Source organism: Salvelinus namaycush, chromosome 14 (assembly GCF_016432855.1).
Source record: "Salvelinus namaycush isolate Seneca chromosome 14, SaNama_1.0, whole genome shotgun sequence".
NCBI lineage: Eukaryota > Metazoa > Chordata > Actinopteri > Salmoniformes > Salmonidae > Salvelinus > Salvelinus namaycush.
In genome coordinates, this window is record NC_052320.1 from 15,858,013 (window position 1) to 15,880,886 (window position 22,874).

At 44.4% G+C, this 22,874-nt stretch overlaps 1 protein-coding gene across 3 annotated transcripts in view; it reads right to left on the reverse strand.

Moving 5' to 3' along the window:
• LOC120059190 (ankyrin repeat and SAM domain-containing protein 1A-like) overlaps positions 1 to 22,874 on the reverse strand; it is a 107,706-nt gene that overhangs the window by 13,472 nt on the left and 71,360 nt on the right. For all 3 annotated transcript variants that reach the window (XM_039008050.1, XM_039008051.1, XM_039008049.1), the window contains exons 15-16: positions 13,963 to 14,032; positions 9,547 to 9,662 (exon numbers count right to left, since the gene is read on the reverse strand). In XM_039008050.1, coding sequence (XP_038863978.1) covers positions 9,547 to 9,662; positions 13,963 to 14,032 — 186 coding nt within the window. The remainder of the gene's footprint in view (positions 1 to 9,546; positions 9,663 to 13,962; positions 14,033 to 22,874) is intronic.

The following is a 22,874-nucleotide window of genomic DNA, read 5'->3' on the forward strand; positions in this document are numbered from 1 at the left end:
TATGGAATACTAAAGGAGGAGTAGCTACCATTCACATCAGCCCCATCTATCCGTCAGCACCAGGATTCAATTACGTTATGCAACAGGTATAACAAAAGACCACTATGGAACACATACTGCTACATTTCTACTGCTGGGCTGGGGAGTCAGTGAGAGGTACGAGGCAACATGGTAAATAACACAAAGCAATGGTAAATAACTGTAGATCCCTCATTCTCGACCTTGTCTCAGGATGATAAGTTGGTGGTTGAAGATATCCCTCTCGTGGTGTGGGGGCTGTGCTTTGGCAAAGTGGGTGGGGTTATATCCTGCATGTTTGGCCCTGTCCGGGGGTATCATCAGATGGGGCCACAGTGTCTCCTGACCTCTCCTGTCTCAGCCTCCAGTATTTATGCTGCAGTAGTTTATGTGTCAGGGGGCTAGGGTCAGTCTGTTATATCTGGAGTATTTCTCCTGTCTTATCCGGTGTCCTGTGTGAATTTAAGTATGCTCTCTCTAATTCTTTCTTTCTTTCTTTCTTTCTTTTTCTTTCTCTCTCTCGGAGGACGTGAGCCCTAGGACCATGCCTCAGGACTACCTGGCATGATGACTCCTTGCTGTCCCCAGTCCACCTGGCCCTGCTGCTGCTCCAGTTTCAACTGTTCTGCCTGCGGCTATGGAACCCTGACCTGTCCCAGACCTGCTGTTTTCAACTCTCTAGAGACAGAAGGAGCGGTAGAGATACTCTTAATGATCGGCTATGAAAAGCTAACTGACATTTACTCCTGAGGTGCTGACTTGTTGCACCCTGGACAACTACTGTGATTATTATTATTTGACCATGCTGGTCATTTATGAACATTTGAACATCTTGGCCATGTTCTGTTATAATCTCCACTCGGCACAGCCAGAAGAGGACTGGCCACCCCTCATAGCCTGGTTCCTCTCTCGGTTTCTTCCTGGGTTTTGGCCTTTCTAGGGAGCTTTTCCTAGCCACCGTGCTTCTACACCTGCATTGCTTGCTGTTTGGGGTTTTAGGCTGGGTTTCTGTACAGCACTTTGATATATCAACTGATGTAAGAAGGGCTATATAAATAAATTCGATTTGAATTATACAAATCAGTTTATTTTCAAATCAGGCCATCATATGAGGATCCAAGACGTAAAGGGGAGTTATTCAACAGTGCAATAGCATTCATAAGACATTCATACGGTTGTTCGCTATTGCAGACTATGTTTGGAAGATTTAGTGTGTTTGCAGTGTTAGTGTCCTTCACTAATGGCGTCAGAGGCTGCCGTCCATGTCAACAGAGTGATTTCCAGGACCAACACAGACACACATACTGTAGATCCCTCATCTCTGGCTGACTGCATCTCTCTGATCCTGACACTCATACTAAACACCTTCTGACAATCCCCCACATCTACACCAGTTACCACAGAGACTAGAGAAGGGCCCTTGCCTCAATGACAAAAGAAACTTGAAATGGATTATCCAATTTCTGATGAAAGGCAATTGAGTGGAGGAAATTCTCTAACTGCCTGATATGAGACAAAATGCAACATTCACCCCAACCTATCCCTGCTGTATAAGCGTTCATCGGTCAACCCACCAAGGCCACAAACTGCAAGACAACTTGTGATAAACAGTCTTAATCAGACTCCGACGACTGGGAACTCCGGGAGAATCTGACCTCTTCCAGTGCAGGCTTTGCAGAATATAGTGAGAATACATTACATAGAGCTGACTACAGCACCAAGGACTGAAGGGGACATGCTCAGTCTGGAACACGACTGCTCCAGACAGTCTTGTGCCATGAGCCTGGGGGACTGAGGCAGTTAGGTGTGTATGATCCATTAGCCAGGCTATGTTCTGCCAACCAAAGAAAAAAGTGAGTGGTGGGCTCGAGGGGGTGTGTGTGTAGATTGTGAAAATGTTTTGACAAATGGACCTCAATCAAGAAATTCCTTTCCAACTTAAAGCTAATCCTTTTTAAATAGCTCAACGCACACAACAATGTAAAAATCAATTAGGCCCTTCCTCCGCTATTCCTGAGTTTACCGGGCGCGGCAGTTAGTCTGTCCTCTCTCTGTCATTTATTCTCACTATAACCCGCACACACCACTGCCTCCGATGAATAGGTAATGGAAATATTATTCCCATTAGAGGCTGTGGTGTGTTCATTACGTGACTACTTTGTGCCAAACCAAACAGAATAAAAGAGAGAGACTGGACTGTGAGGATCACACAGCCTGGCGTATTAACAGAGGAAGGCCTGCCTGGCTGCTCCTCTCCTCTGATATTGCTCATTGGCATCATTGTGATGTTTGATTACAAGCCGAGCAGGAGTCGGAGCCTCTTCCCTGGGCAATCATTACCAGTACTGTGCGCCTGCCTGCGACTTCTCTGCTGATCTCAGAGACTTCAAGGAAATACATTTTCCCTGGCTGCCTTGATGAACACACACTCTACTGCTGTGAAGTCTCACCAACAGAGCGGGAGCCTCAACAAAGATAAGAGACGTTGTGAACGCTATCTCAGTCTCGTTTCTATTACAGTACCACCTGCCACTAGTAGGATGCTTTTGAAGTTAGAGTAGTCATTTATGTACAAGGAAGAGGTGTCAGTTTCTTGCGACAGGTATTACCAGTCTAGCTGACAGCGTGCAGAGTACAGATGGATGCTTGCTTTCTTCTTCCACTCGTTCTCTCTCTGGGTCAATATAGATTCAAGTTTCAAGTTTTAATGCCATGTGCACAAGTACAGGGAAATGCCTTTCTTGCTCCAAACCAAACAATGCAGTAATCAATATCAATGTAGCACAAAAAAAAAACAAGGTAGAAACACAAGAGAAATACAAATAAAAGGAACATGAGAAAGTAAGAAGCTATATACAGGGTCAGTTCCAATACCATATTTACAATGTGTAGGGATTCTGGGTGATAGAGGTAGATATGTATTGGGGTAAGGTGACTACGCAACAGGATATAAGATAAACAGAGTAGCAGCAGATAAATTAAGATTGTATGTGAGTGTGTGTGCGTAGAGTCAGTATAAATGTGTATGCATGCTATGTGTGTGTTGGAGTGTCAGTGTGCAGAGTCCTGTGAGTGTGCATAGAGGCAGTGCAAAGATCAAAATAAATACAAGGGTCAACTCAGATAGTCTGGGTAGACATTTTGTTAGCTACTTAGCAGCCTTATGGCTTGGGGATAGAAACTTAAGGAGCCCGTTGGTGTCAGACTTGATGCACCGTTACCGCGTGGCAGCAGAGAGAACAGTCTATGGCTTGGGTGGCTGGAGATGAACAATTTTCTGGGCCTTCCTTTCACACCGCCTGATATTGAGGTCCTGGATGGTAGGGAGCTTGGCCCCAGTGATGTACTGGGCTGTCTGCACCACCCTCTGTAGCGCCATGCAACTGAGGGCGGTGCTGTTGCCAAACCAAGCAGTGATGCAGCCAGTCAAGATGCTTTCAATGGCGCAGCTGTAGAACTTTTGGAAAATTTGAGGGCTCGTGCCAAACTTTTTCAACCTCCTGAGGGGGACGAGGTGCTGTCTTGCCTTCTCCAGGATCAGCTCCTTGGTCTTACTGATGTTGAGGGAGAGGTTGTTGTCCTGGCACCACACTGCCAGGTCATGGACCTCCTCCCTGTAGGCTGTCTCATCATCGCCGATGATCAGGCCTACCACCGTCATGTCATCAGCAAACTTGATGATAGTGTTGGAGTCGTGCGTAGCCACGCAGTCGTGGGTGAACAGGGAGTACAGGAGGGGACTAAGCACACACGCCTGTGGGGCGCCCGTGTTGAGGGTCAGCATGGCGGCGGTGATGTTGCCTACCCTAACTACGTAGGGTCAGCTCGTCAGGAAGTCCAAGATCCAGTTGCAGAGTGAGGTGTTCAGTCCCAGGGTCCTGAGCTTAGTGATGAGCTTTGAGGGGACAATGGATATTGAACGGTGAGCTGTAGTCAATGAACAGCAATTTCACATAGGTACAGTATCTTATCTAGGTGGGTGAAGGCAGTGTGAAGAGCAATTGAGATTGCGTCATCTATGGATCTGTTGGGGCGGTATGCAAATTGGAGTGGGTCTCGGGTGACTGAGATGGTGGAGTTAGTGTGTGCCATAACCAGCCTCTCAAAGCACTTCATGATTACAGATGTGTGTGCTCCAGGGCGGTAGTCATTGTGGCATGAAGCCTTCGAGTTCTTAGGAACAGGGATGATGGTGGTCAACTGTGGGGATTACAGACTGGGACAAGGAAAGGTTGAAAATGACTGTGAATATGCCTGCCAGCTGATCTGCGCATGCCCTGGAATACCTTCCACCCCCGCGGCCTTGCGAGTGTTGACCTGATGAAAGACCTTACTCAAGTCGGCCTAAGAGAGCGAGATCACCTGGATCGGTGGGGGCCCTCACGCACGGTATTGTGCTCTTATTGTCGAAGCGTGCATAAAATGTGTTGAGTTCGTTTGGTAGATCACGACAGGATCTTCCTTTGTAATCGTTAACGGACTGTAGACCCTGCCACGTGCGTTGGGCGTCAGAGCCTGTGTAATAGGATTCCAATTTATTCCTATATTGTCCTTTTGCTCGATAGATGACTATGCAGAGGTCATAGTGGGACTTCTTGTACTTGTTCCGGTCCTCAGCCGTAGCCTCAGGGTGTTCTGCGATGGCCCCATGTGTGGTAGCCCTGTCCTTTATTTTAGCGCCAATCTGTTTTAATCCAGAGTTTTTGATTGGAAAAGCAGCGAACCTTCACTGTGGGGACAACGTCGCAGATGCATTTCCTCATGATGCCAGTGACGGAGGTGGTTAGCTTGTTGATGTTATCAGCAGAGTCTCGGAACATATTCCAATCAGCGCTAGCAAAGCATAATCTCTGATTCTGATGATCATTTCTCAACAGAAGCGAGTCATGGGTTCTTCCTTTTTGAGGAAGCAGGAATACGGAGTCATGATCTGATATAGAAACGCATCTCATAATTTTTTTAAAGGGCTTTCCTTCACTCGTATCCGACCACACAATCACTGTTATCGTATTGATCTGGTGCTGGGAGCAGCTTGAGGGCCAAGGAGAGATCACAGTACTCAGACTGCTGGAATAAATTGAGTTTAATTAGGAAACTTCAAGGCCGCTCTGTACAACATACATTAAGACACAACACTGACTCCCCCCAAAACCAGGGGTAAAATCTTCAGATGGGTTGTTCTCAGATAGCCATCATTTCATTTCACATGCATTTTTGTGCAGTCATAATGAACTGCAGATGGGGGGAAACTGATTAAAATGTATTTTAATTATTTTCTGACAGCAGACTCTTTGAGCAGCTGAACCTAAAAGCTGTGAGTTGTCAGATAGCTGGAATAGAGGTCTTAATCACACACACAAAAAAAAAACTTGTGTGGAGTCTGTTTTTGTACCCCATTGACAGACATGTGGCAGAGTGACTCGGTGCTGTGAAGGTTTATTAATGAGAAGGGTATATGAGGAGCTTATGCAGCTTTCAAAACCTACTGGTAATGGACCAGGAGATTAGTATAAAGGGGTTCATCTGTCTGGTAAGTACAGTTTTAATTACTTTTGGGAAGGACCATCATCTTCCTTCCAAATTTGGCAACAGATATAGGCCCAGTACAGTTGGCACGAGCAGATATATACACACACACACACACACACACACACACACACAAGGTTTCACCGATACAGAGACACTAAGAAGAGCTTGGACATACACACACACTCTCTCCATGCCTCCCTGATGATTTGTGCACATCAGATATTCATAGTGCATAGGGAGAGATGTAGAGTCACTGGTGCTTAGCATCCATGGCACTTGTTGTAAGCCCAGTGCGGTCACATCCCTGGCCCAAAATATTACACTTTTTTCTATGCGTCTCAAGCTGGAAATGCTTGATCGTTTACAAACCAGTCCACAGACATTTGAAAGACTGCACAGATTCCTGTGGGTGGTTTGGGGGGGGTTGGAAAAGTAACATGAGGAAAGTTATTTCCAGGCACAAATTGAGAACTCTTAAAAGGTCACCATTTCCTGAAATATCTGACAAGAAGAAATGCTACAAAAAAGTTACTGCTTTTATCCAAATCCCTCCTACAGAATTGGGCAAAGCAGGTGGTTTCTGAGCCTAATAAAAAGGTAGGAAATTGGCAGTGCCATCCTTTGGAGAGGATTGAGGGAAGGAGGAGGGAGAGAATGAAGGGAGAGGGAGATCAGAGCTTCACGTCAGAGCATTTAACACAGGTATTGATGTGAAAGAGAGACAGTTAGCCCTTCCCAACCCCATGTCCTTCCCGCAAGCTCCAGAATCTAGACACTCTATACAAACTTGTCTCTGTGCGTTAGGATTTCAAAAGGCTGATCATGGATTGTGCAGAAACCCAGAGAAATAAACCAATCAGGAGGTGAGAGAAAATGTAAACGACTCAGCCCTTTAAAATCCCACTGGAGAATGATCTGCAATTCGCTGGCATATGCAGAGTATGCTCCCATGATGTAGTAGTTCATTAAAGATAATCATAGCAGGTGCATTTTCATGTAGCGTATCCACTCTGACACAGCTGGTCCATTCAGCCATTAAACCAAAGTGGCAGTATAGACAAGGCCAGGGGCAGGTCAGGATCATAAACCCAGGCCAAGCTGCTCCTGGTCAGGCTGCTGCCTCCAAGGTTGTGTTGAAGCCAATGCTGACTTTTATCCAAAGTACACCGCAGAGCTGGATAATACATCAGATTGGCGTTAATTAAACACAAAGTCTAGTTAGTGTCTGCTGTACAAGGGTACATCTAAACCACTGAAGGAGGATACAAACAATCAGGGAATAAAAGGAGAACAAGGGAAGGCAGTCTGTTCTCTCTGTTCTCAGAGACTCACTCGGTAGGCTACAATTGATGACCGCCCGCTAACGTAATTGACTGTAATCATAGCAAACAATCAACATTTCCCATTGACCTTCACTGTCTGGAGAAGACTTTACCAACGCTCTGAGTGTTCAAATGATGCATCATTTGTGGGGAAGGACACATTCAGCACCTGTGACTGTCACTGTAGATATTTTAAGGGGGGGGAAGTACCCTCTAAATATTCTCTCACACGCCCACACACACACAGACAGAAGAACACCAACTCTTTTGAGAGGTGAATGTTTCAGGGAAGGTGTGTGTGTGTAGGATAGAGAGTTAAGCCTAGGTGAGGAGGGACATCTTCATTCTGACACAACATGGCTCTCTAATTTACAGCTCCCGGCCCAACAGCCTACTCTTCTGCCTGGCCAGTAGAGACCTCCATCCTCTCCTCCATCAATCATTACTGAAGCTGCTAAAAACCATCATGGCTGGAAAACAACCACGCAGCACATCGGGGGCTGGATAACCCTTGTCAGCCTGGCAACACCACAATAACACCAACCCACCGGTTATTGACATATAGTTCAATTATGGTGAGGCAGCAGCTGGTACTCAGGCAGCCAACTGATTGTGAGTGAAAGAATGTGAGACTGTGGAAGTGTCACTGAGCAGCTGTAAGGTGAGAGTTAGGCACAATGGGGCTCCCAACAGTAATAATGGCATCAAACACATAACTGCTGACAGCTGCGTGATAACACAGGTTGTGTTGGACTTGTGAACAGGCTGAATAGGTTTTGTGTGAACTGTGCAGCTTTCTGTTCGGCACAGATACCTCTTGAGTGTTAAGCCTTTCCTTGTCCCCCTCGCTCAACCCTGACTCGGGTTGCAAAGCTACCGATAATTTACCAAAGTTACAGGAATTTTATGTAATTTTGGTAATTAAGAGAAAATCTATGGCAATCTATCATAACTTTGGTAATGTATACTTGAATAACTTTAAAATATATATATCTTCATATATAGTATTCATTGTTTATATGTGTCCATATTGTCCATGAGTTTCTAGTAGATAAACCATATGGTTCAATAGAATATAGCCTAATTAATGAAAAAATCTTAACAATGGCATTATTTTCTATTAACTCTGCAACTCTTCCAACTATTGACTTATTTCGCAACTGCCCCCAGTTTGATGCCAAAAGATTGACAACAAATACATATTGACATAGTGAAATAAATAAAAGTGTGTATAAAAAATAATGGTATTCACTGAGTTGATGGTTTATATTTAGGATAATGTTTTACCGCTTTGTCAATATATGTTTTACTTAAAATCATGTTATTTAATTATTTCAAATATTGGACTTGTGATAAGGCCACACAGTGGGCTAGAGATAATTACAGACACCTGTGATAATCTCAAGTACACAAAAGGGCCACTAGATGTCTTGTGATAGATTACATAAAATCCTTGAAAGATATCAAGATTCTGGTAGTTTACTGGTAATGTTTCCAGTAATATACCCTCTGGTAGTTTACTGGTAAAGTTTCCAGTAATATACCCTCTCTTTGAAACCCTAACTGCTCCATCTGCAGTGCTGTGGTGTGCTCTTGGCTGCGGCTCTTTATTAATCACGGCACTGTCCTTGGAAATATTTAACAGTCATTTATTCACAGCAGTTGTGACTGACTGTCAGTGTGTGTGTGTTAGAAATAGTGTGAGAGAGAGAGAGGGTGAGGGAGCCTAGGGGGTTCACTGGTATTTTCATCTTTAATTGCTTTCATTAATTTCGTTTACAGAGTAATTTAGTAAACAGGAACACCACATTAAGGGGATTCGATGCCAATGTCACCAACCATGTGAACATCATCTAATCAGACAGCCACTGAGGAGGGGACCCAATAAATCAACCTCCAAGCATCAAACCAACCAACTGCTCCAGTCCTGTCAGAAGGGCAATGCTAAAAGGTGACCTTTCCAATGAGATGATGCATGCCTCAACACTGTACAGCACATGTAATCTGAGCAGGGAATTTGATTAACTGTATTCAATTATCCAATGAGGAAAATTGCATGGAATATTTGGTGACATTACATACATAAACACCCTTTTCAATTCTTTTCAAGATGAAGCTTAAATCATGAAACACAATGATGCAATCAATTACGCAACATAGGCTTTAACCAGTGTGAATGAAGAAACGGCAATTCTTCAAAAGGTTCCTGACGTGAATGAGATCTCTGACAAAGACATCACACAAGGAAGGACAGGACCCCTTGAGGACCTGGGTCTTATTGCACAGAGGAGAATCAGGAACATGTGATTGAATGAAAAGGGGAGGCAGGGATCTCAGGGGGGGTTCAGTAAATTGGAATTTACAGGGAAAACTAATGGGATCTGCTTAGGCTAATGGATGGCTGCATCGATACTTGATTAATACCAACTGAAGGAAGAAGAGGAGACTGACTCTCTGAGGTCTGACTGACTTTGAAAGGAGGTAGGCAGGCAGAACAAAATAATAGACAGATGAGAGAAAGAGGCAGTGAGATAGGAAGCGGGGGTGAGACAGCCCCAGATTAGCCCCCAAAGGAGTGAGAGGTAGGTACAATTTAAGAGGATAAGGAGAGAGCGAGAGAGAGAGAGACAGCGAGAGAGGAAGGAGGGGTGTGTTTGTGTGTGTGAGATTGACTCACCATGTAGTGCAGGTCGTCAAAGCCATTGAGCAGCAGCTTGCTCTCGTACTGCGGAAGCCCCACGTGTTCCAGCCAGTCTCCCACTGGCTGGTCCAGCAGCCGCCCAGCCGCCCCACCTGCAGACAGAGGGAAGCGCTTGAGCAGGGAGAAGCCTTTGAGCCGGTAGCAGCGGCACTCCGACGACGACACATGGCACTGCCACATCATCCTGGGCCAGCAGAACCTAGCGCACCAGCACCACGAGGGCAGGGGAGACAGCGTGACGGTGGCACCACAGTGGGCAGGGGAGACAGCGTGACGGTGGCACCACAGTGGGCAGGCGGTGGCTCCCGCACAACAGCGGGGGCCAAACCACTTTCACCTGGGATCGAGTTAAAGACCACTGGGTCTCAGGAGGCGAGGGGCTTCTGGTCCCCTCTCCTAGTTAACAGCTAGAGTGCTGTGTCCACTCTGCTCTGGTTACCAGCTCAAAACCACTCAAAAACAGAAATACATTCAACAGAGTCGAGAACAGCCACACATGTAACATTGTTCTGCTTAGACAAAAACGGTCCATATATTACATTCTATTTACACAAGATGAGTTCCCTTGAAACAGGAAATAGGCTATTCTGTCTAAAGTTGCAAGCTTGCTGATTCCTCCTCCCACTAATTTGCTCCAGTTGTTAATGAGGGAGAGGATCTCAAACGAGAGAGAAGCGTATCACAGCAGTTGGGGGGTTTCTCTCCCAGAGAAAAGTTCTTTAGAACTCGCACGGAGCAGCAGGAGAAGAATGATTAAGACAGTTCATCCGTGGCCCATCCCAGTTTCTCGCCACTTCTCCACACGGTCAGCAGATCACACTCGCACCAGGCAGGAGTCTCCCACCTGGATAACATGTGTGAATCAGGAAACCCATGGTGGCAGAGAGGAACGACAGACAGCGGTGATAAGAGTGACAGTAATTAGCTTTAGATGGCTATGATGAATCAATCAAGGTTACTAGCTGTGCTTAGAATTAACTCAATGTCTACATGTGACTCCTGAAACAGAAAACACTTGAGTGGGATGGGTAAGTGCTGAGATGGGGCATTCACTCTGGACCTGTAAACTATTTAATCTAATACATGAAGTAACTAATTCTGATCAAAGCTAACTCAAAACATGCACCTTTGAGTTAATCCGAATGATTTAGGCTGTAAATGGTCACAAGCTTGCATGACTTGGGATCAACATCACTCATTTAACTCAAAGCTGAATATTAAAACTTTCCAGCAAAAATAATCTGTCCCCCTGTGCAGCCATCTGCCATCACCACTCAAACAGTTGGTCTAGTATCCTTCAAATTAACTGCAAATCATTTCAATATTTAAATAGGCCACTCACTGCTTCCAGGCCAATCTTGAGAATCAATTATTTCTGTGCCGAAATGATGTAATAGATACAGTAGATTTAAGTCATCAATACAGAGATATCTAATGCAAAACAATCTATATTATAACCAATACGTTGTTAACCTATAGAAACGCTACTACAACCCCTGACCCTGTCCTGTCAGAGTGTACCCAGAGTGCTGATCCTGTCATTCTACACAGAACATACTGTACACACACACTTTAGTCCTCACAGCACACACACACTTCAGTCCTGTCCACAGCCAGTACACTTCAGAGTAGGAACAAATCTAGCAAGTATACAGAGTCCACTACTTCATGCGGCTTTTAAGACCTGCTGCAAGTCTCCAGGTTAAACTCCTATGCTGCCGGCATGAAAGCTTTGAGACCGCAGTTCTTCAGGCACACAGTCTGTTTGTCACTCCTCGAGTCTAACGGCAGGCAGCTCCCTTCTGCTTTAACTCAGATACTCCACTCAAGGTGTTCAGGCAAACGGACGGTCCACACACAATCCTAGAGATGCTCGGGGTGGTGTCCTTCCATTGTCTGGACTGTTCAAAGTACTTCTGCCTGCGATTCCTCTCTCTCGCTCTCTCGCTCGCTCACTCTGACTCCCGACTTTCAACTCGCTTGCTCTTCATCCATTACTCCCTCCCCTTCCCTTTCCCTCCCCTCTCTCCTTCTCTCTTTCTCTGAGACACCACAGGGCTGCTGTTCATTGTCTGTGAGTGTGAGCTGCTGCCATTCCTTTCAGCTACAGGGAACCCTGTCCCTCACTGCTTTCACTTGTTCTCTGTTAGTCCCTGATCTTTTGATCACTATCCCTTTCTTTTTTCTTTCTATATCTCTCCATCTGCCAGCAGAGAAGAATAGGACAGGGACTTGGTACAGGTTCTATAGGGACCAGCAATGGGGAACTTCACAGCTCCGCCGCTATCTACCACCACCACTGTGGAGAAGGAATACACTGAACTCAATCAGAAGAGAGAAGTGTCTTTTCACATGGTGTGCAACAGAAAGACAGCCTTTCTCAAAGAAGCCTTTCCTAGCAGCAGGTCCCATGATCCCATGACAGTCAACTCATTGAGATGGTGCTAAGGGGTGTGGCTGGTGGAAAATATGCTTTAGTTGATTTAGGCTCACAGAGGAAGGTTAACAACCCAAACAGCCCACGGAGAGCAGCAGAAGCCGTCCTGGGCAACAGCTTTACTGCAGTGGGCTTGCCTTATTCTTGCCTTAATGCAAGTTTGCAAGGTAAAATGAGCTCATTCCCTGAAATACATGCCTCTTAATATTTTAACAGCTCACTCCAAATGCAGACCACAACAAACAAGCGAAAAACTGCCAGAATGCAATAACGCCAACGGTTTTCCTTTCTTTCTCTTTCTTCAATGGAACATAGCCGTCGGCTTAACGTTCAAGGCTGGTTCATCTCCCTTCTGTGACTCTAAAGAAGCAGCATGTTGTGGAGAGGAGGGGAGGAGGAGAGGAGGAGAGGAGGAGAGGAGGAGGAGGTTGACAGGAAAGGAGGCCATGGTTCTGGTTCACTACCACAGTCCCCTGGTCCCTGAGTGACTATCCAGAGCTAAAGGACAGGCCAGCTTTACAGGAGAGTAGCAGACTGTACTTTAGGCTAACATAGGTGGTATATTCAGTGCACATAATCCTGTGACTGCACAGATATCTGTTAAAATGGGTCTATAGTAAATCCAATTCACGGAAATACACTTTGTCCCTTCCAAATGTAGCCATATTGTCCTACAGCCACAAAGGAAACGAGGGCAAAACCAGCGAGTGGGGGGTACAGTGTCGGACCCCCAGTGAAGACATTTTGGCAGAAGTGATGTACCAATCTGGGTCAGAAAACAGTGTCTGAGACAGCCTTAAACCAAGGACAGCCACAGTGTGAGCCAATGGATTCATGTCCTTACAGTAAACCTTCTACTTAGGTTACATAGAACACACTGGGAATTGTTGAAAGTCATTTCTAACAATGGCTGAATAAACTCAACTATTAATCTACATTCAAAATATGGCCATGTCCTTCACTGGTAGTAATGTAATCTCTGGTCACCCACTATTATAACAGGTCCCTCTTGTGTGCTATTCAAAGAGCCAGCTGCCACCCGGATGGTACATTTGTGTGTCCGACTCAGTCATCACTAACATCAACCCATTCATCCCTTCCCACATACTCTCTGATTCCAAGGGGTTCGTGTTTAAATGCGGAAGACACATTTTGGTTGAATGCATTCAGACTAGGTATCCCCCTTCCCTCTATGCCGTCAGTGTGGGTATCATGATTCATGTATTTACAGTATCTTTCAGTTTCCCAGCTTTAAGCTATTCACATGGCTCAAATGACTGGTCTCCAGGGACCATTACAAAGCCCAAACAGCATACACATGAAGTGGTGGTGGTGGGTCCCCTAACAGAATGCCTAAAAGACACACACAAGCACAAATAGGATGCCAAGGCATGAACAACAATGCCAACTGAATTACATACTTTATAAAGACTAATCGACATGGCTTTGGAGAAAACAGAAAGCAGTGAAATGGAACATTCTGGAAAAAAATATATACTTGTTGAATTATCTCGGCCAAAATAGCCAGGCGTGTAATGAAAAGGTTTTACCTTATAGCACCAGGGACACATTGTTGGAATCACAGAGCACACCATTCTAACTGGGATGGAATGTATTACACAAGATGGTAAAGGAAGATAAAGACGAAAGAAATGTATTTATTATCTTTATACCCAACAACACGCAGAACTGACTATAGGAAAGATAATACAAAGCTGGACTTTGGAAAGATGGATCATGGGAGTCTTAACCAGAAAGAGAGAGTTTCAATAGTAGACCAGGGAAATAAAAGTTGACATTAGGTTGGGATGTTCTTAAATGAAAGTGACAGGGGAAATGTAACCTGTACCATGTTCACTAAGCAGAGTAAGTGGATGCATTGCATATGCTATGATAATACTGCATGTTAAGTTACGTAAAATGCTTTGGGTCAGGGGACTGTCATCTTACAGTACCTGGGGTAGCGTACTGCTGGTCTCTGGAGAAATCGATGCCTGCGCCAATCAGCGTCATGATCTTCTCAATCTGAGGAGAGGAACAGAGCAGAGTGTCAGAGGGAAAGACAAGATGGCTGCTACACCTCTCAGCAAAAGGACAAGAGTTACCCACATGCATTGAATCCCACACTGCAGTACAGTAACCCTAAATGAACCCTTAAATAATGCATAATCTTGCTGACCAGACTTGTCTAAGACCTGGGGGCTGACAGAAGAGAATGGGCTAACCAATACATAGAAATGTTATTAAGAATTGATCAAAAATGACTACACATCTGAGTATCATGTTACAACTTCATTTTTAGAGGGACTGCAGGGCAGTCTAATTAATTTAATTTCAACATTTCTTTCTTATGAGCCTTTGCAGCCTGCAGCCAAAACATTGTAACAATGTAGCTAGGCTCGATATCACAGCAGCAGCCAGTGAGCCATTCTTTCATTAATTCATTTACAGTACCTGATGTCAAACAGAATCAGAATTCAACAGGAAAGAACACACATTTGGTTAGAGGAAAAGAACTGGGGCTGCATATGATGTAGCTATTATTTCCCTACTTCAGAGAACTCTGTTTCCTTCCTTCTCCTTTCTAAATATACGACAGAAATATGGCAATCGATCCAAACCCAAGAGGACTTGTTATTGATTATTCCCCAACGAAGCATGCCTCTAACACACACAGAACACACCTCCCCCATCTCATCCATCATCCAACTATAGATGATGCCCAGGTACTCTGATAAGGTATAATTCACCATGAATCCGCATAAGACCAGAAACACACACACCTGTCCCAAACCCATCTCCCTCACACTCATTCAACAGCGAAGCAGCAGTATCAACAGGCCGTAGAGCAGAAAGATTCAAAATGTCACACACCAGACAGGCCGACCCAACATGAGAAATAGAATCCCTCATTCTACTTCCGTGGACCAAGGGCAGAGACAGACGACCAACAAACACTGCTGTCAGAGCTGTCAGCCACTATCACAGTGTCCCCCAAACACTTCAGTCTCCACTTGCAGGACAAATGTGCTCCGTCATGAGAGACAGGCTCTATTCTTTACATGAGGCCCCTTTTCATAGTGTGGAACAGATGGTTGTTCCACATGACTGACACTTAATTCAATCAGTGATCATTTTCAAGGAGAGATGTCATTTCACACAGGAATAATTGTAGGGTTTTGATGTAAATGTCAACAGTGCTTTGCACAGTTGTAAAGAAAAAGGCTAAAACTCTAAAAGCAATGGAATTTCACTACCTAGAGCACTTTATAGTTTATGAAAAAGCCTTGTCTCTATCCAGGTGAGAGGTTAGATGCAGTGCAGAGACTAGCTATGGGCCACTCTGCGTCAGCATGTCTGATTTGACCTCTCAGCTCTACGCTGACCTTTTCTACAAGGAGCACCTGTGCGCCTAAGTTAAAAAATGTCGGCGCACGCAAAGAAATTTAGGAGCACAATGGTAAATATGTGAGATATTAAAGCTAAAATCCTTAATTTCTCTAGGCGCACTGCTGCTCCTAAATTAAAATTCCAGGTCGCAGAGGAAAATATTTAGGCGCATATGCAAGTACAATGGTCACAATGTAGAGCCCTGCCTCTGGTAGACACTGCATGCTGCTGCCTGGAGGCACTAGGAGAACAGGAAGCCTTATATAAACTCTTGTTAACAACTTAATAATACTATCTACCATTCTCAACCACTAGAACTAAAGGAAAAGATGGGAAGTAATCCCACATTATACACATCGGACCAGAATAATGAAATGTGATTGCCAGTTTCTCAGGTCAATGCACAAAGAACAGGCCTGGCCTCTATTATGTAACCTTACATTTAAAAGGAGGAGAATGAAATGCATTAGTCCCAATTCCACATGAGAGGGCTACCTTGGAAATGACTTTAACTGGATAGCTTAGTCAGTTTGACACTTGGTGAGCAGTCAGTCTATGTATATTTCCCAGCAAAAAGATTGTGGAAATTAGCATTCAGAGTGATCACGGTTTAATCATCATGGGAAGAGGTAGCTAACAATTGGCGCAATAAAAGAAGTTGACTATGAAAGATCAAGCAATGGAGCCTACTTAGGTAGGGGTCTTGCCTTACAGACAAAGCAGTGAACAACAGACTAAAAGGTTAGATCGTTAGAGTAACAAGAGTCTCACAAAAAGGTTATTCCCAAAAAATAACAATCGTATTCACCTCCATCAATAAGAAGGACCAAGAAGAAGAGGAAAGACACACACCAGAAAGAGAAGAGTACCACAGGACCAAAATAAACACCAACGGAGATATATGAAGGACGTGCTCTCTTACACTTTCAGAGGACTGAGGTCTCCGAGGAGGTAGTGTGGGAGGCATCTGCTGGGAGAGAGTCAGGTTGTTGTTTGGTTTTCATTTCCACATTCTAATGTTTTGGCCCAGCAGAGCAAAATGTGTGAGACCAGACCTGACTTCTTACATTTGAAGAACATTCAAAATGGAAAACATAAAACAAAATTCCATATGGCCATGACAAACATCCTCATTGAAAAGGAGAACATCCTGCCTCAAGAACCGAACTGCAATTGTGAGAATACTTTGTTGATAAGCGATGCCCAGATCATTGCAGAATTACATTTTTTGTTGTTGTAAACTATGAACTAGCATCATGCAGCCATCCGGCTGATCATTTAAAGAGCTGAAGTGTGTGTGTGTGCACGCGTGTGTATTACTCTTTTGAAGTTTCCTTTTCCCTTATTCATTTTCAAAGTTAATCCTGCAAGAAAGACACTTCATTTTCATTTCGATGCACGGTGTGAAAAGATAAAAAAGAATTTGATCCATTTCCTGCTCTATCCGATCTCAAAATTTGACGTCTCCCTACACTGAGGAGCAACACACTCCAGAACCAGCCTCACCGTCACCCTAGACAAATTAGGAACTGGATGAGTCACACAGCTCTATTAGAAACACCCACACACCTCTCCATGCAGTACCATCAGAGATAGCTCTCGTTTTACTGAGGGTTTTACCCTTCAGGTGTCAAAAACGGTTTGTCTTTTCTGCCATTTAGAACAATACTGGAGCTGAAGGTAGGCCCGGAAATCTTGCTTGACCCTTCTATTAACATTTTTCACTGACACTATGCACACTCACAGGACTCTACACACTCACACACACACACACACACACATACACACACAAGCTGCTGCTACTCTGTTTATCATACATCCTGATACATAATCAACTTACCCCTATAAATATCTACCTCTATCACTCCAGTATCCCTGAACATTGCAAATATTGTATTGGAACGGATACTGGAACTGATTCTGTATATACTTTACCAGTCAAAAGGGACACACCTACTCATTCCAGGGTTGTTTTTTAAAACTATTTTCTACATTGTAGAATAATAGGGAAGCCATCAAAACTATGAAATAACACACATGAAATCATGTACTAACAAAAAATATTTTATATTTGAGATTCTTGAAAGTAGCCACCCTTTGCCTTGATGACAGCTTTGCACACTCTTGGCATTCTCTCAACCAGCTTCAAGAGGTAGTTACCTGGAATGCATTTCAGTTAACAGGTGTGCCTTGTTAAAAGTTAATTTGTGGCATTCTCTCAACCAGCTTCACCTGGAACGCTTTTCCAACAGTCTTGAAGGAGTTCCCAAATATGCTGAGCACTTGTTGGCTTCTTTTCCTTCACTCCGTGGTCCAACTCATCCCAAACCATCTCATTTGGGTTGAGGTCGGGTGATTGTGGAGGCTAGGTCATCTGATGCCGCACTTCATTACTCTCCTTCTTGGTCAAATAGCCCTTACACAGCCTGCAGGTGTGTTGGGTCATTGTTCTGTTGAAAAACAAATGATGGGATGGCGTATCACTGCAGAATGCTGTGGTAGCCATGCTGGTTAAGTGTGCCTTGAATTCTAAATAAATCACTGACAGTGTCACCAGCAAAGCACCCACACACCATCACACCTCCTCCTCCATGCTTCATGGTGGGACCCACACATGCTGAGATCATCTGTTTCACAAAGACACAGCGGTTGGAACCAAAAATTTGGACTGATCAGACCAAAGGACATATTTCCACCGGTTTAATGTACATTGCCCGTGTGTCTTGGCCAAAGCAAGTCTCTTCTTATTATTGGTGTCCTTTAGTAGGTTTATTTGCAGCAATTCGACCATGAAGGCCTCATTCACACAGTCTCCTCTGAACAGTTGATGTTGAGATGTGTCTGTTACTTTAACTCTGAAGTATATATTTGGGCTGCAATTTCCGAGGCTGGAAACTCTAAATGAACTTGTCCTCTGAAGCAGAGGTAACTCTGGGTCTTCCTTTCCTGTGGCGGTCCTCATGAGAGACAGTTTCATCATAGCGCCTGATGGTTTATGCGACTGCACTTGAAGAAACGTTCAAAGTTCTTGAAATTTTCCAGATTGACTGACCTTCATGTCTTAAAGTAATGATGGACTGATCATTTCTCTTTGCTTATTTGAGCTGTTCTTGCCATAATATGGACTTGGTCATTTGCCAAATAGGGCTATGTCCTGTATACCACCCCTACCTTGTCACAACACAACTGATTGGCTCAAACGCATTAACGACAGAAATTCCACAAATTAACTTTTAACAAGGCACACCTGTTAATTGAAATGCATTCCAGGTAACTACTGTACCTCATGAAGGTGGTTGAGAGAATGCCAAGAGTGGGCAAAACTGTCATCAAGGAAAAGGGTGGCTACTTTGAAGAATCTTAAATATATTTTTTTGGTTACTACATGATTACATATGTGTTATTTCATAGTTTTGATGTCTTCACTATTATTCTACAATGTAGAAAATATTAAAAATAAAGAAAAATCCTGGAATGATATGTGTCCAAACTAATGACTGGTACTGTAGCTTACTGGCACTGACCCTGGAACTGATCCTGTATATACACTGCTCAAAAAAATAAAGGGAACACTTAAACAACACAATGTAACTCCAAGTCAATCACACTTCTGTGAAATCAAACTGTCCACTTAGGAAGCAACACTGATTGACAATAAATTTCACATGCTGTTGTGCAAATGGAATAGACAACAGGTGGAAATTATAGGCAATTAGCAAGACACCCCCAATAAAGGAGTGGTTTTGCAGGTGGTGACCACAGACCACTTCTCAGTTCCTATGCTTCCTGGCTGATGTTTTGGTCACTTTGAATGCTGGCGGTGCTCTCACTCTAGTGGTAGCATGAGACGTGTGGGTTGTAGACTCCAAGTGGCTCAGGTAGTGCAGCTCATCCAGGATGGCACATCAATGCGAGCTGTGGCAAGAAGGTTTGCTGTGTCTGTCAGCGTAGTGTCCAGAGCATGGAGGCGCTACCAGGAGACAAGCCAGTACATCTGGAGACGTGGAGGAGGCCGTAGGAGGGCAACAGGACCGCTACCTCCGCCTTTGTGCAAGGAGGAGCACTGCCAGAGCCCTGCAAAAGGACCTCCAGCAGGCCACAAATGTGCATGTGTCTGCTCAAACGGTCAGAAACAGACTCCATGAGGGTGGTATGAGGGCCCGACGTCCACAGGTGGGGGTTGTGCTTACAGCCCAACACCGTGCAGGACGTTTGGCATTTGCCAGAGAACACCAAGATTGGCAAATTCGCCACTGGCGCCCTGTGCTCTTCACAGATGAAAGCAGGTTCACACTGAGCACATGAGCACATGTGACAGACGTGACAGAGTCTGGAGACGCCGTGGAGAACGTTCTGCTGCCTGCAACATCCTCCAGCATGACCGGTTTGGCGGTGTGTCAGTCATGGTGTGGGGTGGCATTTCTTTGGGGGGCCGCACAGCCCTCCATGTGCTCGCCAGAGGTAGCCTGACTGCCATTAGGTACCGAGATGAGATCCTCAGACCTCTTGTGAGACCATATGCTGGTGCGGTTGGCCCTGGGTTCCGCCTAATGCAAGACAATGCTAGACCTCATGTGGCTGGAGTGTGTCAGCAGTTCCTGCAAGAGGAAGGCATTGATGCTATGGACTGGCCCGCCCGTTCCCCAGACCTGAATCCAATTGAGCACATCTGGGACATCATGTCTCGCTCCATCCACCAACGCCACGTTGCACCACAGACTGTCCAGGAGTTGGCGGATGCTTTAGTCCAGGTCTGGGAGGAGATCCCTCAGGAGACCATCCGCCACCTCATCAGGAGCATGCCATGGCGTTGTAGGGAGGTCATACAGGCACGTGGAGGCCACACACACTACTGAGCCTCATTTTGACTTGTTTTAAGGACATTACATCAAAGTTGGATCAGCCTGTAGTGTGGTTTTCCACTTTAATTTTGAGTGTGACTCCAAATCCAGACCTCCATGGGTTGATAAATTTGATTTCCATTGATCATTTGTGTGATTTTGTTGTCAGAACATTCAACTATGTAAAGAAAAAAGTATTTAATAAGAATATTTCATTCATTCAGATCTAGGATGTGTTATTTTAGTGTTCCCTTTATTTTTTTGAGCAGTGTAGCTTACTTACTTGTGTTTTTCTTGTTTTTATTTCTCGTGTTTTTGTTCTACTTTATAGTACTACTGATATTGATTACCGCATTGTTGGGAAAGAGCTTGTAAGAAAGGCATTTCACTGTACTTGTGCACGTGACAATAACTTGAAACTTGCTCACCAACAGAAATGAACATAGCATAACAAGCATAAACACATTTTAATCTGTAAAAACATGCGGCAGGTTGCAAATGGGACTTCTATGACAGCAAGCGACAAGCTGGCTGGCACGCTGGCTGACTCATTCAGGTAGCCTAATTTGAAACAGATGTGACTAAACTACCTTTCCCATCACCATCTGCTGGTTCTCCATATCGGTCTTAACTGGCAGCCTCCATACTGGCTCTCCTCTCTGTGTGCTCACTACGGATGAGGCACATGCATGCTCAAAAGAAAGGGGACAAGAGGGTTTAGCCTGAACCATCTGTGGAATAGGGGGGGGGTTCACTGAGCTTTTTGATCCCACTCTTTTCTCTCTGCCCCTCCCTCCTCATTAACTAGTCCCCTCCATGGCACTGGCACTGTTCTCTTTACAATGAAAACACCATGGAATGACAGATCCCTCCCCCATTATAGATAGATAGGCTATGTACAGTGCCTTCGAAAAGTATTCAGACCCCTTGACTTTTTCCACATTTTGTTACGTTACAGCCGTATTCTAAAATGTATTAAAAATTGTATTTTTTAACCCTCATCAATCTACACACAAAAACGGAAATATCACATTTCTATAAGAATTCAGACCCTTTAATCAGTACTTTGTTGAAGTGCCTTTGGGAGCGATTACAGCCTTGAGTCTTCTTGGGTATGACGCTACACGCTTGAGATGTTCGATCTGTGGAGGTTTTCATCAAGGATCAGTCTGTACTTTGCTCCGTTCATCTTTGCCTCGATCTTGACTAGTCTCCCAGTCCCTTCCGCTGAAAAACATCCCTACAGCATGATGCTGCCACCACCATGCTTCACCGTAGGAATGGTGCCAGGTTTCCTCCAGATGTGACACTTAGCATTCAGGACAAAAAGTTCAATCTTGGTTTCATCAGACCAGAGAATCTTGTTTCTCATGGTCTAAGAGTCTTTAGGTGCCTTTTGGCAAACTCCAAGCGGGCTGTCATGTGCCTTTTACTGAGGAGTGGCTTCCATCTGGCCACTCTACCATGAAGGCCTGATTGGTGGAGTGCTGCAGAGATGGTTGTCCTTCTGGAAGATTCTCCCATCTCCACAGAGGAACTCTGGAGCTCTGTCAGAGTGACCATCGGGTTCTTGGTCACCTCCCTGACCAAGGCCCGTCTCCTCCGATTGCTCAGTTTGGCCGGGCGGACAGCTCTAGGAAGAGTCTTGGTGGTTCCAAACTTCTTACATTTAAGAATGATGGAGGCCACTGTGTTCTTCAGAAATGTTTTGGTACCCTTCCCCAGATCTGTGCCTCGAAACAATCCTGTCTCGGAGCTCTAGGGTTGGTTTTTGATCTGACATGCACTGTCAACTGTGGGATCTTATATAGACAGGTGTGTGCCTTTCCAAATCATGTTCAATCAATTGAATTTACCAAAGCTGGACTCCAATCAAGTTGTAGAAACATCTCAAGGATGATCAATGGAAACAGGTTGCACCTGATCTCAATTTCGAGTCTCATAGCAAGGGGTCTGAAAACTTACGTAAATAAGGTATTTATGTTTTCTAAAAACCTGTTTTCATTTATCATTATGGGGTATTGTGTTTAGATTGCTGAGGATTGTTCTGAATTTAATCAATTTTAGAATAAGGCTGTAACATTTGGAAAAAGGGGTCTGAATACTTTCAGAATGTGTGTTAGACACTCATGAGCAGGGATGTTTCTTTTCAAACAGGACAGGTTTATTATATAGAACTCTCTCGGGGTGGAGGAGCGTTGGGAATGAGAAGGAAATAAAATAATTTGAGAACAATGGATGTCATAACCATAAATCATGCTGAATAAAAGACAAAAAGGTCAATAAGGATACCTTCCTGAATACTGGTATTCTCATAGGATGAGGACATTATTTTCTAAATATCTATTTATAGCTTATGTAAAATATAATTTAGCTCAATCTAGTGTCCATAAATGACATTGCATTGCTTCCCTTCCAAACCTGATGTTGCAATTAAACGGAGAGATTGATGAGTTGGGACAATTATCACCCTGTGGAGGAATGCTAGGTCTCCTGTAAAGTGGTCACACAAAGCTCTAAGTGTGGCCTGCCCAGATAAAGATGACAGGACTGTGGCTTCATTCAGATCTATAGGCTCTCTGTTTGCCTGCAGAATAAAACCCTTGAGTGTCATCAGTTCCCAGTAATGAGCAGTT